This window comes from Ammodytes marinus (assembly GCF_949987685.1).
Source record: "Ammodytes marinus genome assembly, chromosome: 4".
NCBI classification, from domain to species: domain Eukaryota; kingdom Metazoa; phylum Chordata; class Actinopteri; order Uranoscopiformes; family Ammodytidae; genus Ammodytes; species Ammodytes marinus.
This window is the reverse complement of record NC_137233.1, coordinates 31,139,950-31,167,506: the sequence shown is the minus strand read 5'-3', so window position 1 is coordinate 31,167,506 and position 27,557 is coordinate 31,139,950. Positions and strand designations below refer to the sequence as shown.

Genomic DNA, 27,557 nt, shown 5'->3' with positions numbered 1-27,557 from the left:
CACACACACACACACACACACACACACACACACACAGAGGCTCAGACCCACACACACAGGCTGTTTTACAGCGTTATCAGATTTACTGTGTGTATTTTTGGTTATGAGTGTTAAATGATGTGGACACTGTGGGGTGACATGATCTTGTCATATCCGAGGTCATCCAGGGACAGTGTTGCCTGATCATGTGGAGAGTTTGGAGTAAGTCTTGAATAAACGTTAGCACAGCACTGTCACTTAGAACATATCACTGTGGTGATATCACGTTGGTGCAGACGTACGTGCAGGAAGCTCCTTTATCCAGCTCATTCAGCACTCTGCCTGTCAAACAGCTGTCAGCGTCTGCCTTCACCCTGCTGTTCCAACACGTCTTACACATTTCCTCACCTTACTACTTTCATCCCCAGTCAGTGAGCGTTAACCTCAAACATCCCACGCTCCATGGAGTGTCTCGGGCTGTCAGTCTCCGGCGCACCTCTGTGTGTCTGTGCTTATCTATTTTGCTTCTGCTGCTTCACACTGTCGTCTGGAATTGCAACTAGAGCGTGAACTTGCTCAGCATTTTTTCACAATGTAACCCTGCTCTTCGTACAAACAACCCCTACGCCCCAAAAACACAGGTAGAACGGGGGAACCGAGCAGATGTCTGTAGGGGAGGGGGATGCTGTGAGAGCGGATATTTCAGATTCCCCCCGGTGTGAAGCATGAGGCAGACTATAGCGCGAGACAAAGGGAGGAGAAAAAAAAATTGTCAATTGTAAACAGCGGGGAGAGGGTGACAGAGGGAAAAGGAGAGCGGAATCGACAGCAGCATTATCACTCCTGCCTCCTGATTCAAAACACCCCAAGAAAAAACACTCAGCACAGGCATGCTCTCATTGGTCCAGCCTCCAGCCAATGAGAGCTCAGGAATGCAAGGTGCCTTTAGGTTATACCCAACCCCAAAAAATATGAGAGAGTGAGAGAAGGGAAGGCATGCTGCGGTGCGGAGGTTTCCTCCAGTAAGTCAGGGCTCCATCTCTCTCTAAGCTGTATCCTCCGGTGTGGAGTGAATATAGAACAGGGAATACATTACAGGCTCCCCTTTGCAGTAGACTGAGTGCATGTTGTGTCAGGGCTGCTGCTGCTGCTGTGCTCTTCCTCTGGCAACAGCCTGCTGAACAAAAGAGGTGCGTGGAGCATCTCCTGTGGCAGAGCGGAGGAGACCCAGCGTAGGGATGCAAAGTGAAGCTTGTGACGATGGATGTCCTTTTTCTTTTCCGTGTTGAGTATTGAGAGGCAGAGAGGTGGGCGCTGAAGGTTTGGAGTCAAGTCAGCAAGCCGATCGAGGGTGAGAAGAGACCAGCAAGGAGGATAGCGTGGGAAACTGAAGTTGACAGTGGAAGGATACAGGATGATTTTGGGTAAGACAGTGGCAAGAACGCTTTCTTCTCCCTTTTTTTTCCTCCTATTGATCCAATTGATTTGTTTCTTTAGAGTCTGTCAAGGTGATCACTCATCTGTGGAAGAAAGTTTTGGTTGCATGTATGACGTGCTGCTGTCTCCAACTTAGATGTGTCTTGAGGTGATCTTTTAACTTTGTAATTGCGTGCATGGGACAGGCTAGAAAATGAGCAGTGCACGGATGAAGCGTTGCAATCTTGTGGAGAATGTGTATGGACGGTGTGAACAAGTCTTTCCTTGCCATTCCTGTCCATGTGATGATCCTGGAACAACATTCATAAGTCAACATGATATTCATATTTTCACTTTTTTTAGGCCGACCAAAATCAGAAAAGACTGGGGAAAAAATTAACCAAAGAGGGAGAAGGTTAGGTGCAATTTTTTTTGTCACAGAAAGATCTAATCATTGTTGAACTCTAAAACTCATCACATTCAATTATTCAGAGATTTCAGACATGTTAGAAAATATGCCAAGATTTAAATGAAAGTATAGCAACAAGAGGTCATACTTCATTTTAAGTATTGTAATCTGACCCTTGGTCAAGGCACTTCTTGATTATAGTCTAACCTGCATTTCATGGTCAGTCTCCAGTTTCCTGCTGTCTAAAGTACAAGTACACTCACCGCTTAGAGGACGCATGAATGTCCTTCATCAATTCAATCCCCTGCCTCTTCATTATGAAGCAGAATTGGGAAAGCAGACACCTCTCAGTTCTCACGCTCAACGTCCATATGTTCATTTAGTCTATACAGCAGGCATTACTGGCTAGCCCTTACCGACAAGTCTTCCCTGCTGTCTGTCATTCAATATGTGTCAATACAGGGCTCTAAAATACCGTATTTACTCAGGTAAGGGAGACGCACGCAAACACATTATACACATGACTGTCTGTAGATTTTATGGCACAGACATAAAATAGCATTAACTGGAATACCAAACAGACAGAAGGGGTCAAAAAAGCCACGTGCTTATTTATACAAGGAACATTCCCTAGAAAGCTTTGAAGTCCAAATGCTCTGTACTTAACCTGTTGGTTAAAATCTAGTCAAGCGAGGTGATTTTTATCAAAAATACCAGATTCCAAATTTTTTATATTTTTTAATGTGACGCAGTTCGATACACTAGCACTTCACCCATTTTATTTTAGCATTTTTTTAGATTCAACATTTTGTCTAGTCACTTTTACCGATATCAACACTACAGCTTCTAGTCTTACATTTGATGGACTGCTACGACCTTGTTCCGTGTACGTGCGTGTTGACTAAATATTTGAGCACTTCATTTTTGTTTGCTTGCTCTTCCCCCCTTGCTCGAGCCTACCAGTGAGTGTGGGTTTGAGCTTGTGGTAATCCGTCCCCTGAGCTGGAGCTTTAAACTGTGTGCGCAGTAGACATTAAACACACTGTCACAAGATCAAAACAACACGCGGTGATGGGGTTTTAGATACTGTATTGGTTTCATTTTATTGAAACAGAGATGGAGGGTCCAGAGGCCTAAATAGTTTCTACGAAAGGTGATTACAGTCAAAGTGTTGACAAGAAAGTACGGACGGATACAATCTTTTCTCTTATCTGTCTGTCCATCACTTACAAAAACCCTTTTTATTGGCTCTCCATCCACACTAATCTAAACACTGTTACTTTTAATGAGAGGCCACATCCAAACATATGGAGTCGGACCCAAATGTCAGTTGAGTATGTATGAACTGTGCTAAAGCTGGCTCATCTCTGAGTGCAGAGCATGGGCAAAGCAGTTGAGTAACTCTTGTGTGATTTTAATGATGAATATTTTAGACCCAGAGGTTTGAGCTCTTTATTTATTTAAATAAAGGGCCAAGACCTCTTCTTTAGTCTGACGAAAAGACCTCACTCAGCCAATATGAGAAAAAAAACGGTTTGTAGCTTATCACTGTTCACTCGACCACTACAAAGTAAACCATTGGTGTGTGTGTGTGTGTGTGTGTGTGTGTGTGTGTGTGTGTGTGTGTGTGTGTGTATATGTGTGTGTGTGTGTGTGTGTGTGTGTGTGTGTGTGTGTGTGTGTGTGTGTGTGTGTGTGTGTGTGTGTATGCATTCAACCATAACATAACACACACACACACACACACACTCGCTCCACTCATCAATGTCCTTCAGCAGAATTACAGGTGCTTGTTTTCCCTGATCGACAACATGACCTTTAAATAAAGCCAATGTAGTGGGGGATGAAAATAAGTGACATTTAAAATGGAGGAATGTGCCTGTCAATGTAAGTCTGACAAATGACACACATTTTGTACGTCTGTGAAGCCCAAACCTTTGTATAGAACAACACCAGCACTGGTTAAGACAAGAAAATAAGTATACACTTACTGTCTCTTCTGACAATAACAAGCTTTTGTAGTATATTCAAATGCCTAAAACAAGACGCATATATAATGTTAATCTGAGGAGGAATTGAGGAGAGCATGTGAGTTACAACTACCTGCACAAAAGTTAAGAGGAAAAAGTTAAGTTACTTTTATTTGCAACACAAAACCTTTGCATGCAATGCAATTAGTGAAAGATGGCAAGCTGATTGGTCAGCACATGTAGGCTACAGCGTACTACTATTACTCTTTTGTAAAAAAATATTGGGGGGGGATATGAAATTATTGTATATAGTTGTTGAGACACTTTCCATAAAAGCCAGTTCAATGGAGGCACTAATGTCTTTGGAATTCATCCAGCAGATACTTGACAGGTTAAGTGAAATGTCATTCGTTTTTTTCCTCTTTGGCATCTTAGGCACCCAGATATTAACACACAACAATCTCAAACTGTTGTTGGGCCAACAGATAAACGATGTCATCCAAGTCCCACTCCACTGCATCTAATAGTTTTGGGAGTAAAAACTATGCCAATATGCGTCTCAACTCATACATGTTGTTCTGAAAGGCCGTGGCAATGATATGTTTGTCATTCAGTTTGGAGGACCTGTTGACCTGTACACAGCCTGAGTGTAGAGTCTCTTTGCTGTTTGTTGTAATGGTGCTGTAGTTATGCAGACCACAGCTGAGCCAGCAGTCTGACTCTTGACCCTGCACAACCCTCACGTGTCACTTCAAGACTGAGCTATAGCATACTCAGCCCTTGGACTGCAACAAGCTCCAAAAATATAGCCTGTCATTTCTGCCTGTGCGTAACCAAACCATATGCAATATGTATTTAAGCTGCATACATCCTCTTTTTGTTCTATTCTGATTTTTCTCTTTATTGAAGACCAGTTATTCTTTGCCTTTGTGTGTTCTCTATTGTAAAAAATAATAATAAGGAAATGCACCTGGTTGTTTCTGTGCATCTGACGCCATTGTTGCGTACGTTTTTGTGTTTGCACATGTGCCATTGTGCCTTTGTGCTTGTGTACTTTCAGGTTGCGGTTGTAGGGCCTGTATCTGCAGTAGTGTGCTCTCCCAGCTCCCAGCAGGTGTGTAAATGGCTTGACAAACTGAATAATAATGTGGGGCCAGGGCTTTGGGTCATGTTGACATGGTGGATCTCTTAATGGCCCCTTACTCTTGCTCTGCATGGTTTCGTGCAGCGGTACTCTCTGTTTGCCTCAACCTGTGCTAACTCACGGCCGCAGTGTAATATGAAAGACAAAGTCGGCAGCAAAGGTTCAGGAGGTTCCAACCCCCCCTCCCTTAAGAGCTGCTGCCTGAGAGAGGAGCTACAGTTAGGCAGACTTTCATGAGCCTCTTTGGTGATTAAAAGCTTTCTATGATCCATCATGTTAACATTCAAAGAACGGCCCAGAGCTTAAAGGCACAGATGGATTAGATTGATATAAATATGTTTAGTTCATGTACTTTAAAAACCAAATCATTACCGTCTATCATCCTTTCTTTGCCTTAAAGGGAAATTCCAGTATTTGTTAAGTGAGGTGCTGACCTGCATAATGTTGCCTATTTGTAACTTTTGGTAATGGTAACATTTTACTCTCTAACTTTTGCTCTGGATATTTCAGTAAGCATAGAGTCCAGCAAGAGCGATGTTGATTAGGGCAAGGTGAGAGCTGGCCTTCCTTCAGATTTCCCAAATAAATTCCCTTAGAGAAATACTTGTCTTTTAGATGGAGTGTTAAGACAGAACACATGGCCAAACAATATGGACGTGGCACGATAAAATACAAAGCTAATGTAGAGAATAGGACCTCCTGCATTTGCGTACTTTTGCACACCAACATCACTTGACTTCCTCGTTTGCTCCCGTCATAATTAGGCTCCTATGGCCTTCAGTGGGGTTTGACACTTGAACGTAAACGGGTGTCTTTTTGCTTAAACAACCGATGCTGTCATTATTCACTATTATCCTGAGGCTTCATGAGTCAAATTCATAAATACACAGAGATGAGAGGAAAAGAAGGAGAGGCGCTCAAAGAAAAACAACAGTTTCAGCAGAACACACAATGATGTGTACTTTGCTAGCTCGCTATACGTCTTTACAGGTGGCCCACAGGCAAAGAAACACATTCTGGCCATCAAAATTCACTTAACACAAAGCAAATATTTCCCTATCTTCTGTTTGAACACACCATGAGTCCAACACAGGAAGGCACTGGAAATCCAATTTGAACAGAAACATTGCTGTGTTTGTTTCTATATGGTGAATTGTTTGTGGAAATATTTGTAGAAAAAATGCTGCAATCTCTCACACACACACACACACACACACACACACACACACACACACACACACACACACACACACACACACACACACACACACACACACACACACAAACACGCACACATACACACATAATGCTGGACTAATTTTTCCAAACGGCAAAGCAAAATAACCTAAAATTGTTGACAGTTTGACATTTGACATGCGACGACCAAACATTAACTCTTACAAGCAGCTGTACCAACTGGACTGCTTTAAATGGTGTGCGAGATGTTTTAACACATGTGCAGCACAGTACGTCGCCTGTCGTTGCTTCTTCCTTCGGTTAACAGACAGCAATCCGCCTGCACATTAACCCGCAGGTTAACAGGGCTCTTTGCCTCCTCTGTTCACCTTGGACTCACCTCAAAACATGCGGCTCCCTCCCTCCCCCCTCCTCCAAGCTTTCCCTCTCTTTCCACCTCATCACCCACTCCTCGTCCAGACCTCTTTTCCTCGCTCTATCGACTCCATCCACTCAAACCTCCACCGCCATTATTTTTCTACCAAGCCCCCTCTTTACCCGTCACATCCAGTCAGGGAGATATCGTCTCTTTATGATATTTCATAATCTGTTTTATGAAATACAAACCCTAATAGGAGAGACGGACATCATTTTCACGAGAAATTGTTTGCAGGGAAAAGTCCAAACAAGGCAATGTGCTTTCGTGATTTCATAATGATTTGGAATGTTTTGATTTGATTCGATTTATTTTGAATATGTAAAAAATGAAGCAAAAAGGTCATGCCGAAAACCACAAGTATTACACAAATAGAAAGCAAATTGCAGACCTGAATTGTCAAACACTTCATCATTCGGAGTGGGAATAATTATACACTTTTTGAATCCCACGCCTTCTCCATATAGGTATAAATGATCTAGTTTCCTTATGATCATATAAGAATTTTAAGGGGAGTGCATGGTGCAAAATATGTAAGGGGAAAAACAGAAGGCTTTATCATTACAAAAACTGCATGGAATATAAGGGACTGTATAGCTGCAGAATGACTAGCTGATCTCAAGAGCCCTGCAAAAACACAGACACACAACACTCGCAGTGAAAGGGGACTTTGAGATTTCTCTGGGAGGTGGGTGGCATTTAAAGTCTGGCCACTGGGGCGCAGAGCATCTATCATTAAAACAAAGTGCCTACTGAAATCAACTGCGTTCCCCCCACTCTGCTCTCCTCAGTATCACGTCCTCTCCTCACTTTACCCAGACCTCCACCAAGACAAACACCACATTAATCAGCGTTAAGCTTTTTTAAATGACTGCTTTTTTTAAGAGCATCGTTCATCCACTACTACAAAGGTTAGAGTGTGTGTGTGTGTGTGTGTGTGTGTGTGTGTGTGTGTGTGTGTGTATTGCAGTGTGTGTCCCCCCCCCATACTTATAGGTTGAAACAACTGCCTTTGACTCAAGGCTAAGTTGAGCTGCAGTAAATTGGATTTCATGCATGGTTCCTCCCCAGTTGCAGTATATGCGACACTAAGACAGAGCCATCCCCCTCCTCCCAGCAACCACGCAAAAGTTAGCACTTTTTTCTTCAAAGGTTAGACCCTCTAACACAGTTGCATTACAATTACAGTCCATGGAAGAGAGCTGAAGTGACATATCCTTTACAGCGCTGTGGATATAACGTCGCCTAATGCCAAAATGTGTCAGCTTTCCTCTGCCACAAAACAACCAATGGGAGTCAATAATCTTTTGAAAGGAAACGTCAGCATAGGGATGGGAAAAAACGAATGATGAACTCTGTTTTTTTTAAAAATTGGTTTGTACACAAAACCTGTAGGGGAAAGAATAAGGAAAAAACAGTGGATCCATATAGGCTTTTGGGTTAACAGACACACTGCTGCCAACACAGACTTGTCCCTCTCTCCACTGCAGTGACAGTGAGGGGGGATTTTGTCGGAGGAGGCTAATCTGCCACAGGAACTCATTTCAGGGTTGTCTGTGCACAGCAGCCCATTTAGATGCACATGTGATGCGACTGACATCGTTTGCAGAGCCAGTTCTCTTGAGCGTGGGCCTGGAACTGAAGGTTGATGCGAAAATAAAAGATATTTAAAAATCTAATTCTATTTTTCCTTTTTCTTCGGCGGGACCCTGCAATGATTCTGCCTCTCATCAGACTTCATTGTGTTAGACAGCATGTCATCACAGTCTCCTGTCTCCCGTCCCTCCCCAACCGGTCCCATCGCGGGGCACAAAGAAGGGGGGGAGGGAGGCATGGAATACAGAGAGGTTTTCGGCGACATCACTGACATTGGCATTACCTCTGTGATCATTAAGGCTAAATTGGCTAAATGAATTGCCAATTTGAGAGGCCTTAGTCACAGCATATTGGTGTGTGCACACGTCGGGGGTTTGGGAAATCTACTGTGACGATAAGACTCTGTCTCTCGCCTGGCCACCCCCCTCCTCCCCACCCCACCCCCTCCTGCGTCTCTTCATTTTCTGTCCAACTACCTCTCTCTCACAATCTACACCAAAATTCAATAAGCTATTACACAGCCATTGATCTTTCTTCTCGTCCAAACATTTGCATTAGGGGAAAAAAGCATTCAGATGAGGGGCTGGGTGAGACGGTTGCTGTCAGTTCATTTTAGAGGAGTGAAGGTGGAATAGATGGCGAGGCTTCTGGATTTATAGAGTTTGGCAGAGCTTTAACACTTTAACGCTCCTCAGAATGTGTCCAATCAATGTGCTCCCTCTCCGCGTGGCCGCTGTGCAAGAGACGTGGCGTTCACTTATCTGATGTCATTGCAAATCACTCAGGAGGGGAGGGTAGGTCAGGGGATGCTGATGCCGAAAACACACAGTGTGCATCAACGTTAAATACATTACTGTGTGTGGTGAGTGAGTGAACAGTAGCTACAGGTTTTTTTTACGTCATAGCAGACAGGCTTTGACCTTTACATTGTAATATGTCATAGAAATTTGATGCAGATCACCTGCAGCATGTCAGGCATACGCTTCACTACTGCCCTCAGTGTGCCTTGTCAACCACATCTTTAGTTGGCTCTAGACATCCTCCACATTTTTTAAAGCAATAACTAAATGCAAGAAAAAATCCATGTTCCTTTACTACCACACACACACACACACACACACACACACACACACACACACACACACACACACACACACACTGTAGTTTATTTTGAGTCAGTCCCACATGCTCTGCCCTGTAAATACTCACAAGCACTCGAAATGTATATTAAACCACAGCTAAAAAAAAAAAGGTCCCCAACAAACGTGCCATTTACTCCCGTCTGACTAGGGGTTTCAACAAACTACAGCTGTTCTAGGGAAATGATGTCGCCCATTTCTTCAACTATAAAATATGTATCTACGACCCATTTTAATAGACTAACATCTTCAGTCGGAGAAGACAAGATTTGGTCTGAGGGAGATTTGTTGCTTTCATATCCTTTAAAACAGCATACATACGGTCCTCCTCATTATCCTTTAGTATTTAACATTTTGAACACTCAGATACAAAAATACATCCAACTCTTTATGATGATATAATAAGGAAAGTCTCTGGATGATTTTCAATATAAATGTATATATTTCTTAACCAGTGTTCATCTACATCTTGCCACTACACTCATTCCTTCAAGATATCTGGTTTTGATCATCACTCATTCCCTTGTATGTGTGTATCAGTTTTTTTTCACTCTGCACAAATCTTGCCATGGCTGGATGGTTTGAAGAGGTGTTAATCGCTGGCACTGTGAGCTGTGGGATTCATGGCATGTCTGAAGGACATTTAAACCGTGACCACCACTTTTGAATCTTGTTTCTTTCCCTCCCTTCCTTCTAAACTACCTCTTTCTCACACGGCGTATATACTGTATGTTACAGTGGCCACACGCAAATGACAATAGCTACAGCTGAGCTTGGGCTGCCACAGCCTCCCCAGGACTGATACCATCTGAAGAGGAATGCCAGAAGGAGAAACTTTCCCCTCCATCTATTTCCGACCTTGGCATCATATTTTTTTTTACATCTCCCCTGCTGTCAGTGAAAGGAGTCTATTCTGCTCTTTCCAAAATAGCCTTTTCTTCCCCTTGTTTCGACGTGTGACCATTTTTTTCTTTAACAAAACTGTTCAGTAGTCATCACAAAGTGGTGGCAATAAAGGATGACGTATAATCTCAGGAGAAAAGATTATACAAATTCCCTCTCTGCGTAGCCAGATTGGGCCTGAAGCAGCCTGCTGCTTTTGCGCTAAATAAAAGAATAACCAGGGGGAAGCAGGAGTGTAAAGGAGAGACAGAAACAGACAGATGATGAGGAGAAAGAGGAACAAAACAGCTAGAAGGCCCAGTGCTGGAGGGAGGAGTACAGATGAGGGATACAGAAGCAGACAGAACAAGCAACCATGAAATGGGGATGAGAAACTGGGCCTGGTGAAAGAGAGACAGAGGGAGAAACGGAGGGGGGGGAAGGCTGATATCTGCAGCACCCCAGCTGCGAGGCTTAAGGAGCTTAGCCCCCCTACCCATCACAGAAGACTCCTCGAGTGTAGGCATTCACTGCTGCTGAGCTACAACTGAGTGTGAAGTGAGCAAGAGAAGCAGAGAGAAGAGAGGTGTGGGCGGGTAGGAGAGGATGCAGAAGATGAGGCTTTAGATTTAGAGAGGGAGGGGGGGGGCAGTATTATTTATTCAAACGGTGAAGGTACTTGTTCTGATGTGATGCTTAGCTTTGAAGAAGTAGGTTTACATTTTAGGAAATATCCTGCTTCCCTCTCTTGCCGAGAGTTGGATGAGAAGATCAAAACCACTTGCGTGTGTGTGTGGTAACTATGAAGCTGTTACCGCAGCATCTGTCAAAATGTAACAAAATCCACGTACCAGCAACTCTCAAAGGCTCACTAACGAAGAGGTTAGATCTGGTGTGTTACTCTCTTTTTTGATTTTAATGTGTTATTGCCTGTGTTTATGTATCTGCAGGAAGCGTAAACCGAGCAGGGCCGGTCCCTGCCTTCCTCCGGAGCCCTCATGTCCTCCCATCCCCTCTGGACATGAAGCCCTTCCTCCAGTTCCCCATGGAGTCTCCTCACCCGGCCAGCATCGGCCTCTTCCACAACTTTAACACGGTGAGAGCTGCGCAGAAAGGCATACCTGTATACGAGCGCCAGTACACGTGTGCACACATGGCGTCTGGGATTCGTTATCATCCTGTTTCGCTTAACAGGAGACAGAGCAGGTATTCAGTTTGTGTTTATCCTGGTGCGCTGCCTCACTGATATGAGTGAAGACGAGTGATGAAGTGCTGGGGATTTATACTGTATAATCCAGAACCATAAGGTGACAGCTGTTTACTTATTATTTGACGGACCGAGCTTGCGCATAATTGAGAAAATGCCCAGGCGAGTGTTTTACTGCAATAAAATGAGTAACAGCTAATCAATTGTATGAGAGGTGCAGGCTATGTTCTCTACAGTCAGCGTTTTCTGTGGCTCCTTCCCATTCCCAGATTGGGTTTCAAGTGAAGGTCAGCATGGCGACAAACACACACGAGCCGGCGCACGCATGCGCGCACACACACACACACACACACACACACACACACACACACACACACACAAAGAAAAATATAATCGTCAAGCTCATCTTCATGTGCTTGTGCAAAATGACCCTTAACAGATAACGATTCATACTGCTCCCAAAAGGACATTGTGTGTGTGCCACTAACGCCAGAGCTACTCAGTCCAAACCCTTCTATTTCAGCTCTGTTAAATTTAAACAAATGTACGATGCTGCGGCCAGCCTTTCCCTGGGAGCACACAGGACACACAAAAGAAAAAACACTCGACTACTATATTTATTGTTTCAAACTAAGTTATGGTCCAGTTTTGGGTAGACACTTTTTTGGTGGAATGTGGAGTTATCTTGAGGTCTCATATCATATCTGACTCAAACAGGATTACAGGTCATTTCCTGACACACAGGCATAGTGGGTGCAGAGGGAGAAAATGAGCCTTTCTGGAATGTTTACTGTTCTGTATAGGACTAACATTCAATGTACAAATTATTAGTCTCATCCTCAGTGAATTAAGATTGGGAAATAAATGCAAGAAACGTTTCATTATATCAAAGCCCATTCAGATACTATTTATGGTTTTTGCTTTTTTCAACAACAGAAATTCAATATACTGTATTATGTGTAAGCTATAATTGCCTCTCTATAGAGTGGTTTCCATTGTTACTATCCACCTTTCACACTGTGCCCCAACTGGCTGAGTAGTTTCTCTAACTGGGCGAGCACTCATCAGAGACCACAGCACAGATTTAGAGGTCTGGAACCAGGCTAAATGTTGTCTCTATAGTCTTCCTTATTAAACATGATCAATCCTCTCACTCAAGCCCACAATATCTCACAAAAGTGAGTACACCCCTCACAATTCTGCAAATATTTCATTATATCTTTTCACGGGACAACACTGAAGAAATGACACTTTGATACAATGTAAAGTCAGTGTACAGCTTGTATAACAGTGTAAATTTACTGTCATCTCAAAATAACTCAACACACAGCTATTAATGTCTAAAGTGCTAACTCTAGGTGTGGCAGAGGATTAAACTGTAAAATAAATGCAAACACAATCTCGGACCAACAGAGAACTCACGGCGTTTGAGAGCTTGGGTATACAGTATAAGAAATGGATCTTCTAATATATCACTATAGACTCGACATGTCCATATAACACACGGACTGTGTACTCATGGTGCAACAAAAAGCTCCAGTGTTTGGGGCGAGGAGAGAGTGAAAGAGGAGACAGTGGGTGGACTAATAGGTTAATGAGGTTAGAACAAATGTATAGAAAGGGATCCTCAGGAGAACAGGTGGTGGCAGCCAAATGCACACAATGACGAGAGAGAGGGAGAGAGAGAGAGAGAAAGAAAGAGAGAGAGAGAGAGAGAGAGAGAGAGAAAGATAGAAAGAGAGAGCGAGGGAGAGAGAGAGAAAGGGAGAGATCAACAGTCAACAATAAGAGTGACCGGACAGCTAGAGAGAGATCCTCCTTTTTTATTTACCTTGGGGGCACACCAAATCGACACACACACAAAACACACTCACCCACACACATGCTTTCATACCTTCAGCCACACCCAGTATTGGCACAGAGACAAGTGTGCAGGTGTAGAAGCAACAAATTGGAAGTGTTACAGGTCTCCTAAGACAAAGCTGAATAGGAGAGATGAGTTAGAGACAGGAGCAAAACAAAAGAAAAAGCAGTCTATTGATATGTCTAACAATACACTCAGACAAGGTTTAGGTTTCCAGACCAATTATATCATTGCCTGGAGCATGAGAGGGTAAACAGTCTCTCATTTGGAAGCATACGTTTGCATACTGTCTAAGCAGGAGATGAGAGGCTGAGTAAAACCGCAGTGTACTTTTGGCTGCTTAATGAGTGCAACACCCAGCGCTGTGGTTGTTGAACCCTGCCAGTGGGTCAGAGAGCTCGCACGAGTCTGAAAACCACACAGTCAACATTTCATCGGAGGATGACGTGGCATATATATGTGCTTGATATTCGAGCGAAAGGCCTGGTTGGTATTTTTTAAAGAGAAAGTCACGGGCCAGTGTTTTCAATTTAGTTTTAGATATCTTAAATATGTCCGTGATCATACTGTAAGTATTTTTTTACAATGTATGACTGTTTTACAGTTTAGTTTTTATAATCTCATTAAACAGTTTTTGTTTTCTGATATATCGGTATACTGTTGGCTACATCCTAATTTGTTTTAATTCATTGTTTAAATCATTTAATGTGACTCATAATAAATTGGAGATAGTATAGGTTGCATTTTCGTATGATAGGATTTATACTTCATTTGGATTAATCTTTTATATTTCAACCTCCTGTTCATTGTATATGTATCTCAAGTTAAGTCAATTCCTAAATGCTAAAAATACAATCCTCACTTCATTTTTAAAAAAAATTTACGACCAACAGCATTTGTAATATTATCAATACATTCCTCTAAGGTACATACAGCAATCAGATGAATCTTAACCAAAATACCTTTTTATCTGAAAATATCTATTTAATTTAGCAAATTACTCGATTCCTACTATGATGTTTTGAAAATCTGAATTTTCTTAGCACATAAACAAAGTTCCCATATTTGGAGGTAGGGAGTCTGTAATTAGGCCCTTCTAACCCCAGCATGAATTAAAGCGTTTGAACAGCACCCAAGAACTCCATCACAGACAGCAGCACCAGCTGCTGCTGAGAAAACACACAGGCTCCTGTCCACATCAATCACGACTCCCTCTTCAATGCACTCTTCCCTGCTCCTTATAAATCTCCCGGCTTTCTCCCCCTTTAGCGGCTCCCCCTGTCATTCACCTGCCATTTAGCTTGAACACCTTTCTGTCTCATACATTCACTGCACTGTGTTTAAGAGGAACGCTGCCCCCTCCCCCCCCCCTCTCCCCCCCTGTGCTCCTCCTGTGTTGTTGAATCTTTGATGTGACCTCTGGGTTGTCTCTCCTCAGATGGACCCGATCCAGAAGGCTGTGATGACGCACACCTTCGGGCCACCCATGGTCAAGACAAAGCGGCCAATCATCTCATGCAATGTCTGTCAAATACGATTCAACTCAGAGGTATGAAACCTTCAATTAGTTTGAATAGATGCTTTGCTTTTACAGACAGCATCCTTCTGGATGGTGCAGTAGTAAGAGTGATATATTTATAGAACTTGGAGGGTGGTGTCTTTTTTTACATTTTCTCCAAAACCAAAACCACAAAAGTGTACAAAATAAATATCTCAAAGACTGTCTATCTGCTTAAAGGAAATGTTAGCATGTTTGGCTAAGTAGCTACCTAAGGGGTTACAGATCATTGTAAACTGGTTACCCTGTCCACAGACAGGTGCCCCAATAATTCCTAAAAAATGTGCTCAGTGGGCGCATACGCAGAAAAAAGCTTGCTCCTTTTCAAATGATGATGTATGATGGGAAAATGCCTTTTGGGAATGAGGTGGTGATGATGGCATTACTTCGTGCAGCCACTACTCCAAATCGCTGCACAGCCCAGGGCCATTCCTGGGGGATAATTGTCGGCAAAATAAACAAATGCTTGCTAAAAAGGAGAAGCCTACTTTTACCTCTGAAATCAAGGACACATTGTTCCAAAACATGTGTATGAATTTGTAGTGGTAAATCTGCCAGTTATCACTGTAAACTGCTCACGTCTGCAAGAACAGAACACTTGACAGGCGTTGCAACAGGAACTTAAGTTTTAAACTGAACGTGCACTCTGGACATATTAAAGCATGACATAGAAAATGTGTTTGCTAGTCCATGAGTTAGTCGGCGATTGACTTTTCAGCTAGAGCAGCTGAGAGCTTCATTCACAGTTTCTTTTGCACTTTAGTCATGAAGGAATGTTGTTTTATAAAAGCAGATAGAAATACAGCATGCAAGATTTAGTAAGTGTGAAGATTATTTTATATTTGTGCTCTGATATGTTGGAAACACATTTTTAGGCGTTAAAAGCGAGTCTCTGAGTGTTTGAGGCCCTCAGATGAGGTTTTAATTAAAGAGTGTGAGACATGTGAGGATAAACCGTAGCTAACCCGGGCTTGTCCCCAAAGCTACCTTTGAGCTGACAGAGCACATTTTCTGCATTTCAATCTTGACAATCGTGAGGCAGAGAGACTGAAATAAAAGGCGTGATGAAACTCTAGAGGAAAGATTTGAGTGTCCCCATTAAAGTGGCAGGGGCATCAACTTAAAGCTGGGGTATGTGATTTCTGATTGGTCAAAATTAACATGAGCGGTTCACTTTGACCAATCAGAGCGAGGCTCCGATTCTAAAAAAATAAATAAAAAAAATCCGATTGTCTGTTCTTATTGGCTGTTGGGACTGTCCATTCACTTTGGCACCGACGTTGTTGGTGTAGAGCGTGTCAGGGAGCGACCATAGGGGAGGGACCAAAGAGAACAAGTGGAGCGGTTGAGGTATTTGGATTCAAATCTCTATCCCCACTGCTATTTTCTCACCAAATTCTCCACTACAGCTTTAAGTCAAAAAGCAAATAATAATAATAATGTGGACATCCAAAACTCCGACGTTGTGATATGTGTGTCAGAGGGCTGGGCCTTTTTACAGTGGATATCTGTTTGTGAGTACATGTGCAGTGGAAATATTAAGACAGTCTGTCTTTGCATGGATAAATGATGGGTCACAACCATATATAGTACATAAAATGGATGTAGCATCCGGGCTGACCTCAGTTATTCCAACTGCATCCAATTCTCCTGGCTTATGCGCGTCGCCAACTTGTGAGATTTTTACTCCGCCTCACTCCTCTTGCCAAAAAAGGGCATTGATGTGACGTCGGGGGTAGGGAGGTACTTCCATCTAGCTGACGTATACCTCCGAGGCGAAGTGAGGGACAACGGGCGGATAGCTGTCACTCAAGTGTTGTCATGGAGATATGAACTAAACATACAGACTAGAATGTTTTTTTGGACCAGGCTGTAAATAGGTTTAATAAGACTGTGAAAACGGCCTGTTTAACAAGTGAGTCAATGAAAAATTGCTCACTTTTGGTACCACCTCGTAGTGGCCACCCGGTGCTACTGCAATGTTTGTCACTTCCGCATTGGATGCTGGTAGAACTCGGTGTGGTTTGGGCTTGGCCACAACACACTCCACAACATTTCTGATCACGCTGCCTCTCCACATTTATCCACAGTGTGATCTCTCTAAGTTTATTTCTAAAGTCAATCAAAAAATACATAACTCCTGAGGTGACTTTCTCACGAAGTGCAACTGAACATCTTGATTGAGTTTGAGTGTACTCATCAATATGGAAAGGGCTTTTTAGGGATGGAATTTAAAAAATAAATAAAACATTTTATTAGACAGGAGATACAGAGATGAAATGGGGCAGAGAGGGGAATGACTTGCAGAGAACGACCACAGGCCGGATTCAAACCTGCTGTCGGCTGCTTCTGAGGACTGAGCCTCTATGGGCCTGCGCTCTAACCACTTCACCACAAGCGCTCCCCCGGAATAATCTTTGTGTTTACGACCTACACTGTAACCTCTAACCTAAACATGAGTGGAAATCAAACAAGCTAAAAATATAAATGTGTTCCAGCAATGAAGTGCTAAATACTTGCGCTCTAAATGCAATGGTGTGTAAAGGACATAGACAGGGAGGGAGTCATCTAAAACTTGTGTACCGTTGCCATGTTCTCTCTGGGAGGGGCCCCGCTAAATTATGTATCTCTTGCTCAGTCCCACTTGTTCTCACATGGTCTACACAGGAAGGGGAGCTCATGAGCCTGGGTCGCTTTATATTAACTACAGCCATGCTCATATTTACATACTGTTTGTGTGGAAACATGAGCGTGCATGTGTGAGAATGCATGTGCGTGGGTGCATGAGTGTGTCTCACTGGTGTCACGCATGTGTTGTGCGGTGAGAACTCTTAGACCGAGCCACCTGTTTGTCCTGCCTGCAGTTTTTCACTCGTGAGCCGCGGTGTGCATCTGCTCCGATGCGGCTCTACAGAAGTATTTTCCACAGTAACCTGAGAGACATGGGAGCTTAACACAAGATGGACATTCTTAAATAATGAAGCAGAATAACCTGCTTACTAATGGTACAGTTCTTGGCTTACTCGCACCGTCTGGTCTGTGCTGTGATTCAAAAGGCAGAAAAACAATTCATTATCCTCCATAATGTTCTCTTCAGGCCTTCATATACGGCACCAAAGCACATAACAAAGGTCTAACATATCCTTCCCCTTTTTATGTCCGTGGGGCTCTGGTGTTAAATGGGAGTTCCGGAGCACTTACACAAAGTGAAGGCCGGATTGATTGATTGTAGCCAATCAGAAGCAGGTTCTTCTCATTGCTATTTCACCGTAGCCACACATGTTGTTATTTTGACACTGCAATTCATTTCAGGCCACAGAGGACAGATTAGCCTGAGCAGTGTTTAGCTGGCCTCTGCTGCAAGGCTGACGTCACACCATGCTGCATTAGCCACCGTCACCACTGCAGCAGCATGGACACCTCTCTCTCTCTCTTTCTTCCTCTCTTTGCTTTTTTTTCTCAGGCCCACATCAAACCTTGGCCCATTTATATCTGTGTGTGTTTACAGAAGGGTTAGTTTGCCCTCCGTTTTCCTAGTCAGTTTTCATGTTTCTGCTTCTACCCTCTGTGGGGTATACTGTGTCATCTGTCCCCCCAACTCCATCTCTCCACCTCCTTCTCTCTCCACCCCCGCCTCCTGCCGCTGCTGCCAGTACCCGGTATAGTAGATTTGGCTGCTAGACCCTCTTTCTCTCTGCTTTCTGTGCCTTTGTCGCTTTATAGATAAAACATCAAAGCACATCCTGCTTAGAGAGAAAAAGGATTTCGGGGACATTCACTTGCTCTCATTTTCTCCCTCTTAAGTCCCATCTCTGCTTCTTCATTCATCTTAATCCCCATTTTTCCATGAGCTCTTTTGCAGCTTCTCTCAGTCCATTTCACCGACAATGCCAAACATCATTTATATTTGATAATTTTGCCCCCTTTTCCTCTCAACTCTGAAGATCGGATGCTTCATTTCCCTTATACACCCTTATTGTCTTCTGCATCCCTCTTCCAAGGCTGCTAAAGATTTTCGTGCTTTTTATTGATGGCATCCCATCGATTGCTGAGGACATGCCACAGTAGGTCACAGTGTTAGTGGAAGTATCAAAGTCCAAGCAGAAAAAAGGCAATTTGGACTTGCAAGAAAGGGAGAGGAAAACCAGATTAGGACGGCAGCGTGGCAGAGTGTGGAAAGGACGGAGCATTGGGTATTTTTTGCCATTGGAGCTTCCTGCTGTCATTTGTTTGTGGAGTTGTCGGGCTTCATCTTGTCTAATTGCAAGGCTTTGGGCCAGCAGCAGGCCGAGTACTTGGGTTACACCGGCAGAGCTATATCTGCCCTTCTGTCATCACCAATCAGGATGTGGGCTATATGGGTAACTATCATTGGCAGTTAATACCTCAGGCTTACAGAAGCATCCCGAACACGTCCCAGTGGTCCATGTTCCCTTAGTAAAGCATCCTACACCAGCAGAGCCCCCAACATGTACCTGTCAAGTGCCTTATGCGGCTCTCTCAGCCTCGCTATTGACATAATGAAACCAAACTAATCACAGCAGGTGCGTACACATGCACATTTAGTCACACACGTTCTTGTATTACTGTATTAATAAGGAGGAGCTTATAGGAACTATATTTGTGACCTAACATCTTGCCCTGTCCATTGATTTCTATTTTGGCTTGGACAGTAACACTGATTTCCTAGATCACTAAATCTTTTTATTACTTTCCATGTTGGACATTTCCGCTCGGCATACCTTTTTACTTACTATCACCGCAATTTTTCCCAAACTTTAACCCTGTGTTTTAAGTTACATAACCCTAACCATTTCTTGACCATAGTTTATTTTCTAATAACCAAAATCCCTCCCTAATCATTAGGGATGGCTCAATACCACTTTTTCTTTTCCAAAACTGAAACTAATATTGATAATGCAACCTTGAGTTACTGAAAAAATGCCAACCAATACATTATCATTTTGATTTCATGTCAATCTTCGAGGATTATGACAACTCTCTCTCATCATTACCTAAACCTTAACGCTGATAAACTAAAACCCATTTCCCAGGTTTAAACTGATCCTTTGAAGTGCAATCAATAGGAAGGGCCAGGGAAACACACTCTCGGACACCAACTCCTCTTGATTTCCTCCCTCTTTTTCTCTCTCAGTTGCTGGGAACTGTCACTAGGCGCCCACAGCCCTGAGCCCATTTAAAATAATCCCACCACTCAATAATCATCATCAGCTCAGCATGCATGTCCAGTGATTACACGAGTAGTCAAGGAAGAAGAGAATATTCTAACGGCTAATCTTCTCGGACAGCCTCATCAGAAAATCAGATCCGCAAACCATCAGCTCAACGGCCATTTGCTGTAATGCACCGAAAGCGCAGTGTGAATATACTTTATATCTGAATTTGAAAGTAATTTTTGGATAGTCCGTAGGGTAAAAAAGAAATGTGGCTGTTTGTTTTTTAAATGTATGGTATGAACTACACAAGGTGCCCTTGGTTAGAAATAGACCCTCAGTCATACAATTCCTTCTCAGTTATGACACATCCACACCTGGAAGTTGCCCTTTACGACCACCGACTTAAACCGATGGTTATCTGAAACTGGAAATCGTCGTTGAAATTTGTGACAACGACGGGTGCTTTGTTCACAAATATCTCATTGTTGGATTTGAAAACATACGGCAAAGCAGAGGTACTTGCAAGTGAAAATATTTTTTTTGAATTGTCATGTCATCTTCAACTGCTTACCCTGAGTCGGGTCGTGAGGGCAGCAGCTTGTGCAGGGGACGACAAACTTCTCTTTCCCGGGCCACATTGACCAAGTCGGACTGGGGGATCCAGAGGTGTTACCAGGCCAGCTTGGATTTATAATCTCTCTAGCTAGTACTGGGTCTTCCCCGAGGCCTCCTCCCAGCTGGACGCTCCTGAAACACCTCCCTAGGGAAGCACCCAGGGGGCATCCTTACCAGATGCATGTACCACCTCTACTGGGTCCTTTCGACACAAAGGAGTAGCGGCTCTGCCCTGAGTTAGACCCTGTTTCCACCTGGCATTAATATGTGGTTTTTAGGATCCGATCGCACTAACTACAGGTGGAAACACGCTCAATGCGCATTGAATGCGCATTGAAATTATCCACATTCGGAGGTGGTTTGAGACCACTTATCCACATACCCATTAACAGTGGAAACGCGTATGCGCATCTCATACACATTAGGCCCCGCCCACTCAACTGCGGCGAGTGACTGGGCGGAAACGCGTACTCATTCACGCGACAATTCACGTCATAAAAGCGCACCGTTGCAGGTAAACAGCAGGCCCCCAGGATGCTGCCTTCTCCGAGCAGCCAGCATGGACATGTGGCCAACCCATTGGTATTGCATGATAAGGGGTGGAGCTTATTTTCATGCGGCCCGTAGGCAGATGTCCCTGTCCACATAGTACAAGCAGCGAACAAGATTGTGTCTCTGCACATTTTTTCTGGATATCAATCATAGGCTCATACTTATCTTTAGACCATATACTATTAAAATGTAAGTTTTCTCATTTCAAAACGCCACCTCAAGCGTTTTATTAGCCCAACGGCTTTTAACGGCTTTCAGTTTGTTTTCGCCAGGCTAGATGCTACAGAACGAGACACCCGCCTCCAGTCCGGTACGCTTGCCGCCCTCTTTCTTGATAGGTCCATAATGCCGCTACGTCCATGCTACGTAATGCTTTGGGCCGCATGGAATTTCCGGATTATACTTCCTTGTTGCTTCTCTGCGCCTATGAGCAGCTTTCATAGGAATGAATGGGCGCCATGTTTCAATACGGTGTCCATTTCTTTATATGTCCATGGTAAACAGACAACAGAAAACAGAAAACATTGAAGATGGAGTGTATAAGCGGAAATGATGTACGAGCTGATTTCCATACAGCGCGGGGAATTCGAATCCGGATCGCAAACGCGCATAGAAGACGCATTGTTAAGGCCAGGTGTGAACAAGCATATTACATTTACATATAACGATCGGATTCCTCAGAACCACATATTAATGCTAGGTGGAAACAGGGTCTTAGACGTGAACAAATTGCACCGAGCACCTTTTAAATAGTGACTTTCAAATTAGCAAAAGGGGAAATCCGTTTTACAGAACACTTTCATGTTTTAATAAAATATCTGCAATTTGCACTGATGTATTGACAACGTACAGCAAGAGAAATGACAACGATATGTCGGCATATGGATTTTTTGTCCAACCCCTAGTGAAGACAAAGCAGACTGGGGGGAAAAAAAGACACACTCTGCTACTAATAGCACACAGCTCATTGAACAGTACAGTGGAATCTGCTATGATAAATCCACTGCACATGGCAGTGTGGGTTCACTTCACTGACCCCACTGGCTATACGTAGTTAACTCAATATGAGTGTGGGAAAATGGGATAAAAGATAACCGACATGGTAAACCATGTAAAATGTTTTGTTAAAAGTGGAAATGAGAATCCAATATCTCTTATGTGTCTTGTTCTTCTGGCTTCTTCCAGAGCCAAGCAGAGGCCCACTATAAGGGGAACCGCCACGCTCGGAGGGTGAAGGGGATCGAGACATCCAAGACAGCTCGTCTCCAAGATGGCGAAAAGCAGCACCCTCCCCCTACTACTTCACCCTCCCCACCAGGGCCCTCGCCATCCAGCCCTGACCCTAATAAGCAGGGTAAGCATCACTTGTGACAAATGATGTTAAACACACACACACACACACACACACACACACACACACACACACACACACACACACACACACACACACACACACACACACACACACACACACACACACACAGTTGTTGTATGAAACAACAGGATAGTATCTAGAGCACAGTATTGGTGCTCCTGTACTAAGAAATGTAGTGTCAATATAATTTCATCCAAACAGAAACATAATTAAACATTAATTCCATAAATAATGGAAAAGCAATATCCTTATTTTCAAACTTTTATACCATTATCATAAGAGTTGAAACGGTAATGCATGGTTGACTTTCCACAATTAATTCACTTACCTGAAAACGTTGTGCTCTTTACAGAGGACACCCAACCCTTTCTCAACTCTATCATGTCACCTTTGGCACCTAGCTGCCTTCCAACACCCACACTGAGCTCAGCAGACACAGAGTGCCCCCTCTTGCCTTCTGTCAGCATGCCTTTGCCATCCTCTCCCTCCCCCTCTGTGGCGCTCAGTACCCCCCCTGCGGATCCATCAGTGGCTGGTCTTCCTGAAACCCCGTCCCCAGCACCCAGCCCTTCATCAGGAGAGTCAGAGGAAGAGAAAGCCAAGAAGCTTCTCTACTGCGCCCTGTGCAAAGTAGCTGTTAATTCTCTCTCACAACTGGAGGCACATAACAAAGGTACAGCTCTGTTGGAGTGCATAAGTGCATTCGAGTATGCATAATCTTCAGAAAAACAAACCTCTACAAATTATAGAATTAAGCAGTGCAACTTCAAACACGCTGAAACAGGGCTCTTTAGAAACACTTGTTCTACATTTTAAGTCTGAAAAAAATTCTAGCAGGTACATTAGTGCCACTTAGTGGTAGGAATGGCACATTAAAAACTGTATAGTTTGACACTGAATATTGCTAATGCATGCACAGGCAGGCATTCCCCTCCCATCTCAAGTTGATGTATTTTCTTACATTTACAGAACATGTCCTCTGAAATTCTTAACAGCCAGTTGAGTGAAATTTCTCATCCCATGTCCATTAAGTAGCTGATTTGGATATTTCTGTCAGTCACAATCCTTGTACAGTTTGACAAGTTATGTGGGAGAAAGTTTGGATTAGCATTTTTCTTTTTTCTTCTTCTTTGTTTCGCCATTTAAGGACTCCTCGTCAATGTTGATTTATAGCCAAGATTCAAAGTGCATGTCAATTGACCATGTAGTCTTTAGTAGTCTTTAGTTGAGAATATGCACATGGTCAACGTACGATTACACCTTTGTTTTTATTGTTTCCAGGTACCAAACACAAAACCATTCTGGAGGCTCGTAGTGGACTGGGGCCCATTAAAGCATACCCACGTCTGGGTCCTACACCTAGCCCGGAGCAGGGGGGGGAGCTGTCCTCTGACCCCAACACTCAGGAACGCACCTTCCACTGTGAGATCTGCAACGTGAGAGTCAACTCAGAGCTTCAGCTTAAACAGGTGAGAATCCCACACAGAGATCCAAAGACCAAGTCTGAGGTACTTTCCTAGGCAATCAATATCAAATATCTCTAATTTTCTGTTTCAGCATATATCCAGCCGAAGGCATCGGGATGGTGTTGCAGGGAAACCGAACCCTCTTCTCAATCGGCACAAGAAGCGCACAGACTTCATGGTAGAAACTAGTAGTTTGTCTTTCTCACAGTCATATTTAATATTTCTCAATTCTCTCCCATAAAAGAAACGTTACCAATTAGGTTTTAGAATCACTCTTACATGTCCCAATACTTAAAGTTGTGTTTTCTTTGACTTCCTAAAAGGAACTTCCAAAGACTCTGGGGGCCGGACTTTTACCAAGTCCTCTGGCTGTTGCTGCAGCGATGGCAGCTGCCTCCAATCAGCTGGCACTACGTCACCCTGGCCAGGCCTCCCTACATCATCCCCATCACCACCTACTACAGGGAACTCCCCTCAGCCTCCTGAGGCCGGCCCCGGGTCCCATCCGCACCACGCATGGGCCAATCCTGTTCACTCCTTACTGATGTTGAGAGAACGAGGACGAATCAGGAAGAAGCACACTGTGAAGTGGAGGTCTGCAACCTGCTTGCCATCAAGAGCCCAATCAGCTGGTGTGGCCCCAGCTGGTGTTTCATTATGATTGACAATGAACATAAAATATGACTCTACACTCATGGTGTATACTGTGGTTGCAGACCGCTACTGTTACGTTGACAGGGAGAACCAGAGGTAACTGTCCATCCTCCCTAGTTTCCCTTCATCACTCAACTATCAGCCATCATCGAGTCATCTGCAGAAATGTTGAAGAGGAACTTCCAGGTTTTCAACAAGTTTGGACTTATTTGAGTATCCCCCAATCAGCTACTGACTAATTATCTTTGTCCAACATATGATCCACTGTATCTGACTCTAAACCCTACCTCTCTTTTTTTTAAGTTCACCTCAGCAAGGATTCATGACATATCCAAAGCATTAATAATATCAAAAAGATGACCACTGGGTTAGATCTAGTAGTTTTATGTTAGTTGGTATCACACTGTAGCTGTCACAGTATAGTGGATTTTACCACTGTTAAGTTCTGTTTTTGTGGCCTATAAATACAAAAGGGTACAAACAAATTCTGTTTTGCATTTACTGGCAAGCATTTCTCTGTACTGTTTGTCAACCTTTTTACAGCTGGCCTGTTGGTCTATATTTACCTCTGTGGGACAGAAAGGGGAAGTCAAGGAGGAACAAAAGGGTAGCACTTACCACGTCTTAACTGTACTGATACATACATCAAACACATTTATGGTTTGGCAGAGTCCTAATAAAGAAGTAAATGCTACTAGTGCACTATGCAGCTATCAGTTGTTTATTCTAACAGTCTGTGTAAAACACTGTAAGTTTAGAGTAAACAGGAATAGATCAAGAGGGGAAAACCATGCAAAATTAGTTTATTCAGTGTTTCTTTAGTTTCTGTAGTGAAATGGTTGCCCTGATGATTCCCCAGATTCTTTCCGAATGGCCGTCAACACCAACCACGTAAAGTACTGCAAAGCACATATGTAAAAGTTTGCATAACAAAGGCAACATGCAAATGGTTTCAGTACATTTAAAATGAGGATCTATCACTTAAGGCCAGGACACACCAGCCCATTATTCATCTGCACCTCACTGCGCAAAAACAGAAAGCTTTCAGCGTCTTAAACAAATAGCATCAACACTGTGAGCACAGCAGTTAAATGGCAGATTTATGACTTTTGTGGCAGTTATACACATTATGTGCACATTAATGGTACAGACCACATTCTTCCCATACAATGAGTGTGACAAAACAGAGGGATGAAAGACACCAGCATTGTGTTAGAGAAAGAAAAGGAAAAGGACCACATACAGAGATGAGTAGTAGTATGCAAAAAATAAATAAAAAATGAAATTAATAACACTGTTTTTGGTAGTATTATAGGATTGTATTGGGATAAACGTGTTTGTCCTCTTGTGCTCCAACTTCTACATGACCCTGAACTACTCCAGTGCAAACTGTCATGATGGCCTATGAAACCTTAGAGGAAAGCTTTAGGAAACAAAGACTGTAGCAATACTTTAAGCACTCCTGCTAATGTTTCTTGTTAACTGCAATAAAAAAAAGAAAATGTCTACAAATGTATGAAATGTTGCCTAGGAGAGATGTATTGAAAAATTACTGTTACTGTAGATTATTAATGATAAAAAGGTCAATGTTGGGCTTCCTTTTTGTTAAATTAAAAGAAAACTGTAAGCAGTATAAAATCATTAAACTGAGTTGATGGTTGTAAGCAATGTTAATTGGTGATTTAATTTTCTTTAATTTTTTTCAAATGTAATGAGATATGACAATGACAATAAATCACAAATGCAAGTGGTTGTATGAGTTTAGTAATGTGATCATGTGAGAACACGCTGTGCCCAATGTAATGTTTAAAACATTTCAGCTCACTTTCTGTTGTTGACTGACAAACATAGTTGACATACTTATGCAACATAACACACATTTTGGCTTTGTGATAAGAAGTTCATATTTGTATTAATGTTTGTTGAGTTTTTTCACAGGTTAGTGCCATATAATCATTAAGATATTGAAGGGAAGAATATAGTGTTTGTAGAATGAAACAACATGTAAAGAGAGACAACTACAGTACGGGAGTAGTAAGTAATCAACATCAAAGGGAGAAATTGAACACCGCACACTTTTTTTCAATTCCTAAATTATTACATAAAAACTGAAAAAGAGGAAGGGCTGAAGGCTAATCTGACATTGTTTGGGTTTCTGACTGTTGGCTCAGTTGGCCCCCTTAGAACTTGTGTTGGGAATTGTTTCCGAAATTTCTACATTAATGGGTTAAAGTAATAATAAATCAACTTATTTGAAAATTAAACTTTTCATTAGTTGCAACTCTTGTCTAGTATCATAGCGTATTACTAAATGAGAAGATTCAGATGTCAACTGATTTGTGAGCAGCAATATGTGCTGATGTTTGCCTTTAAACATCACTTAGGGTGTATTCACACATGGGAAGTCCGTTAGTTCACTTGCTTTGGTCCAGACCAAATAGAATTTGGATTTTTTTGTTTGGTGTGGTCCACTTTCATATTGCCCCTTTTGCAACTGAACCAGCATTACGAAGCAAAACCACACGTGATCTAAGGTCATTCATTCTTTGGACAGACATTCTGGGGTGGAGAGAAGCAGGAAGAACGAAGTAAAAACTGCGAATTTATCATTGATATAATATGGGGTTAAAAATAATAAAAATGCCTACATCTAGCCTATAAATAAAGAAGAAAAACATCAAATTATTGTTGTTTCATATGTTTATAATATGTAGCCCTATGACAATGCCACGTTATGTGGCTTCTAGCCTACGATGTGAAACATAATCTTTACTGTATTTTTGCTGCTGGACGCGCGGCTCGCGTGAAGAATAGGCTCAAACTGAAACACAGCTGATTAAGCTGTGTATCAGCTGGGTGTCAGTTCGGCACAGTTCAGCACCAAACTGACACGGGGACAGTATTGACGGTCCCGTTGGGAAGAACAATAAAAACACACACTT

At 42.8% G+C, this 27,557-nt stretch overlaps 1 protein-coding gene across 2 annotated transcripts; it reads left to right on the top strand.

Annotated features, from left to right (window-relative positions):
- Positions 1 to 1,295: 1,295 nt before the first annotated feature.
- LOC307249596 (zinc finger protein 385A-like) lies at positions 1,296 to 24,506 on the top strand (the record flags this gene model as incomplete). Of its 2 annotated transcripts, XM_080026399.1 has the most annotated exons (9): positions 1,296 to 1,403; positions 4,835 to 4,888; positions 11,098 to 11,243; positions 14,657 to 14,767; positions 22,306 to 22,474; positions 22,848 to 23,168; positions 23,777 to 23,964; positions 24,053 to 24,139; positions 24,285 to 24,506. In XM_080026399.1, exons 1-9 carry the CDS (start codon positions 1,394 to 1,396, stop codon positions 24,504 to 24,506), a joined length of 1,308 nt encoding a protein of 435 aa, XP_079882525.1. In that variant the 5' UTR covers positions 1,296 to 1,393. The 2 variants fall into 2 exon arrangements, with proteins under 2 accessions (XP_079882525.1, XP_079882526.1); XM_080026400.1 differs by lacking the exon at positions 4,835 to 4,888 and having other exon boundaries at positions 1,367 to 1,403.
- Between the last annotated feature and the right edge of the window lie 3,051 nt (positions 24,507 to 27,557).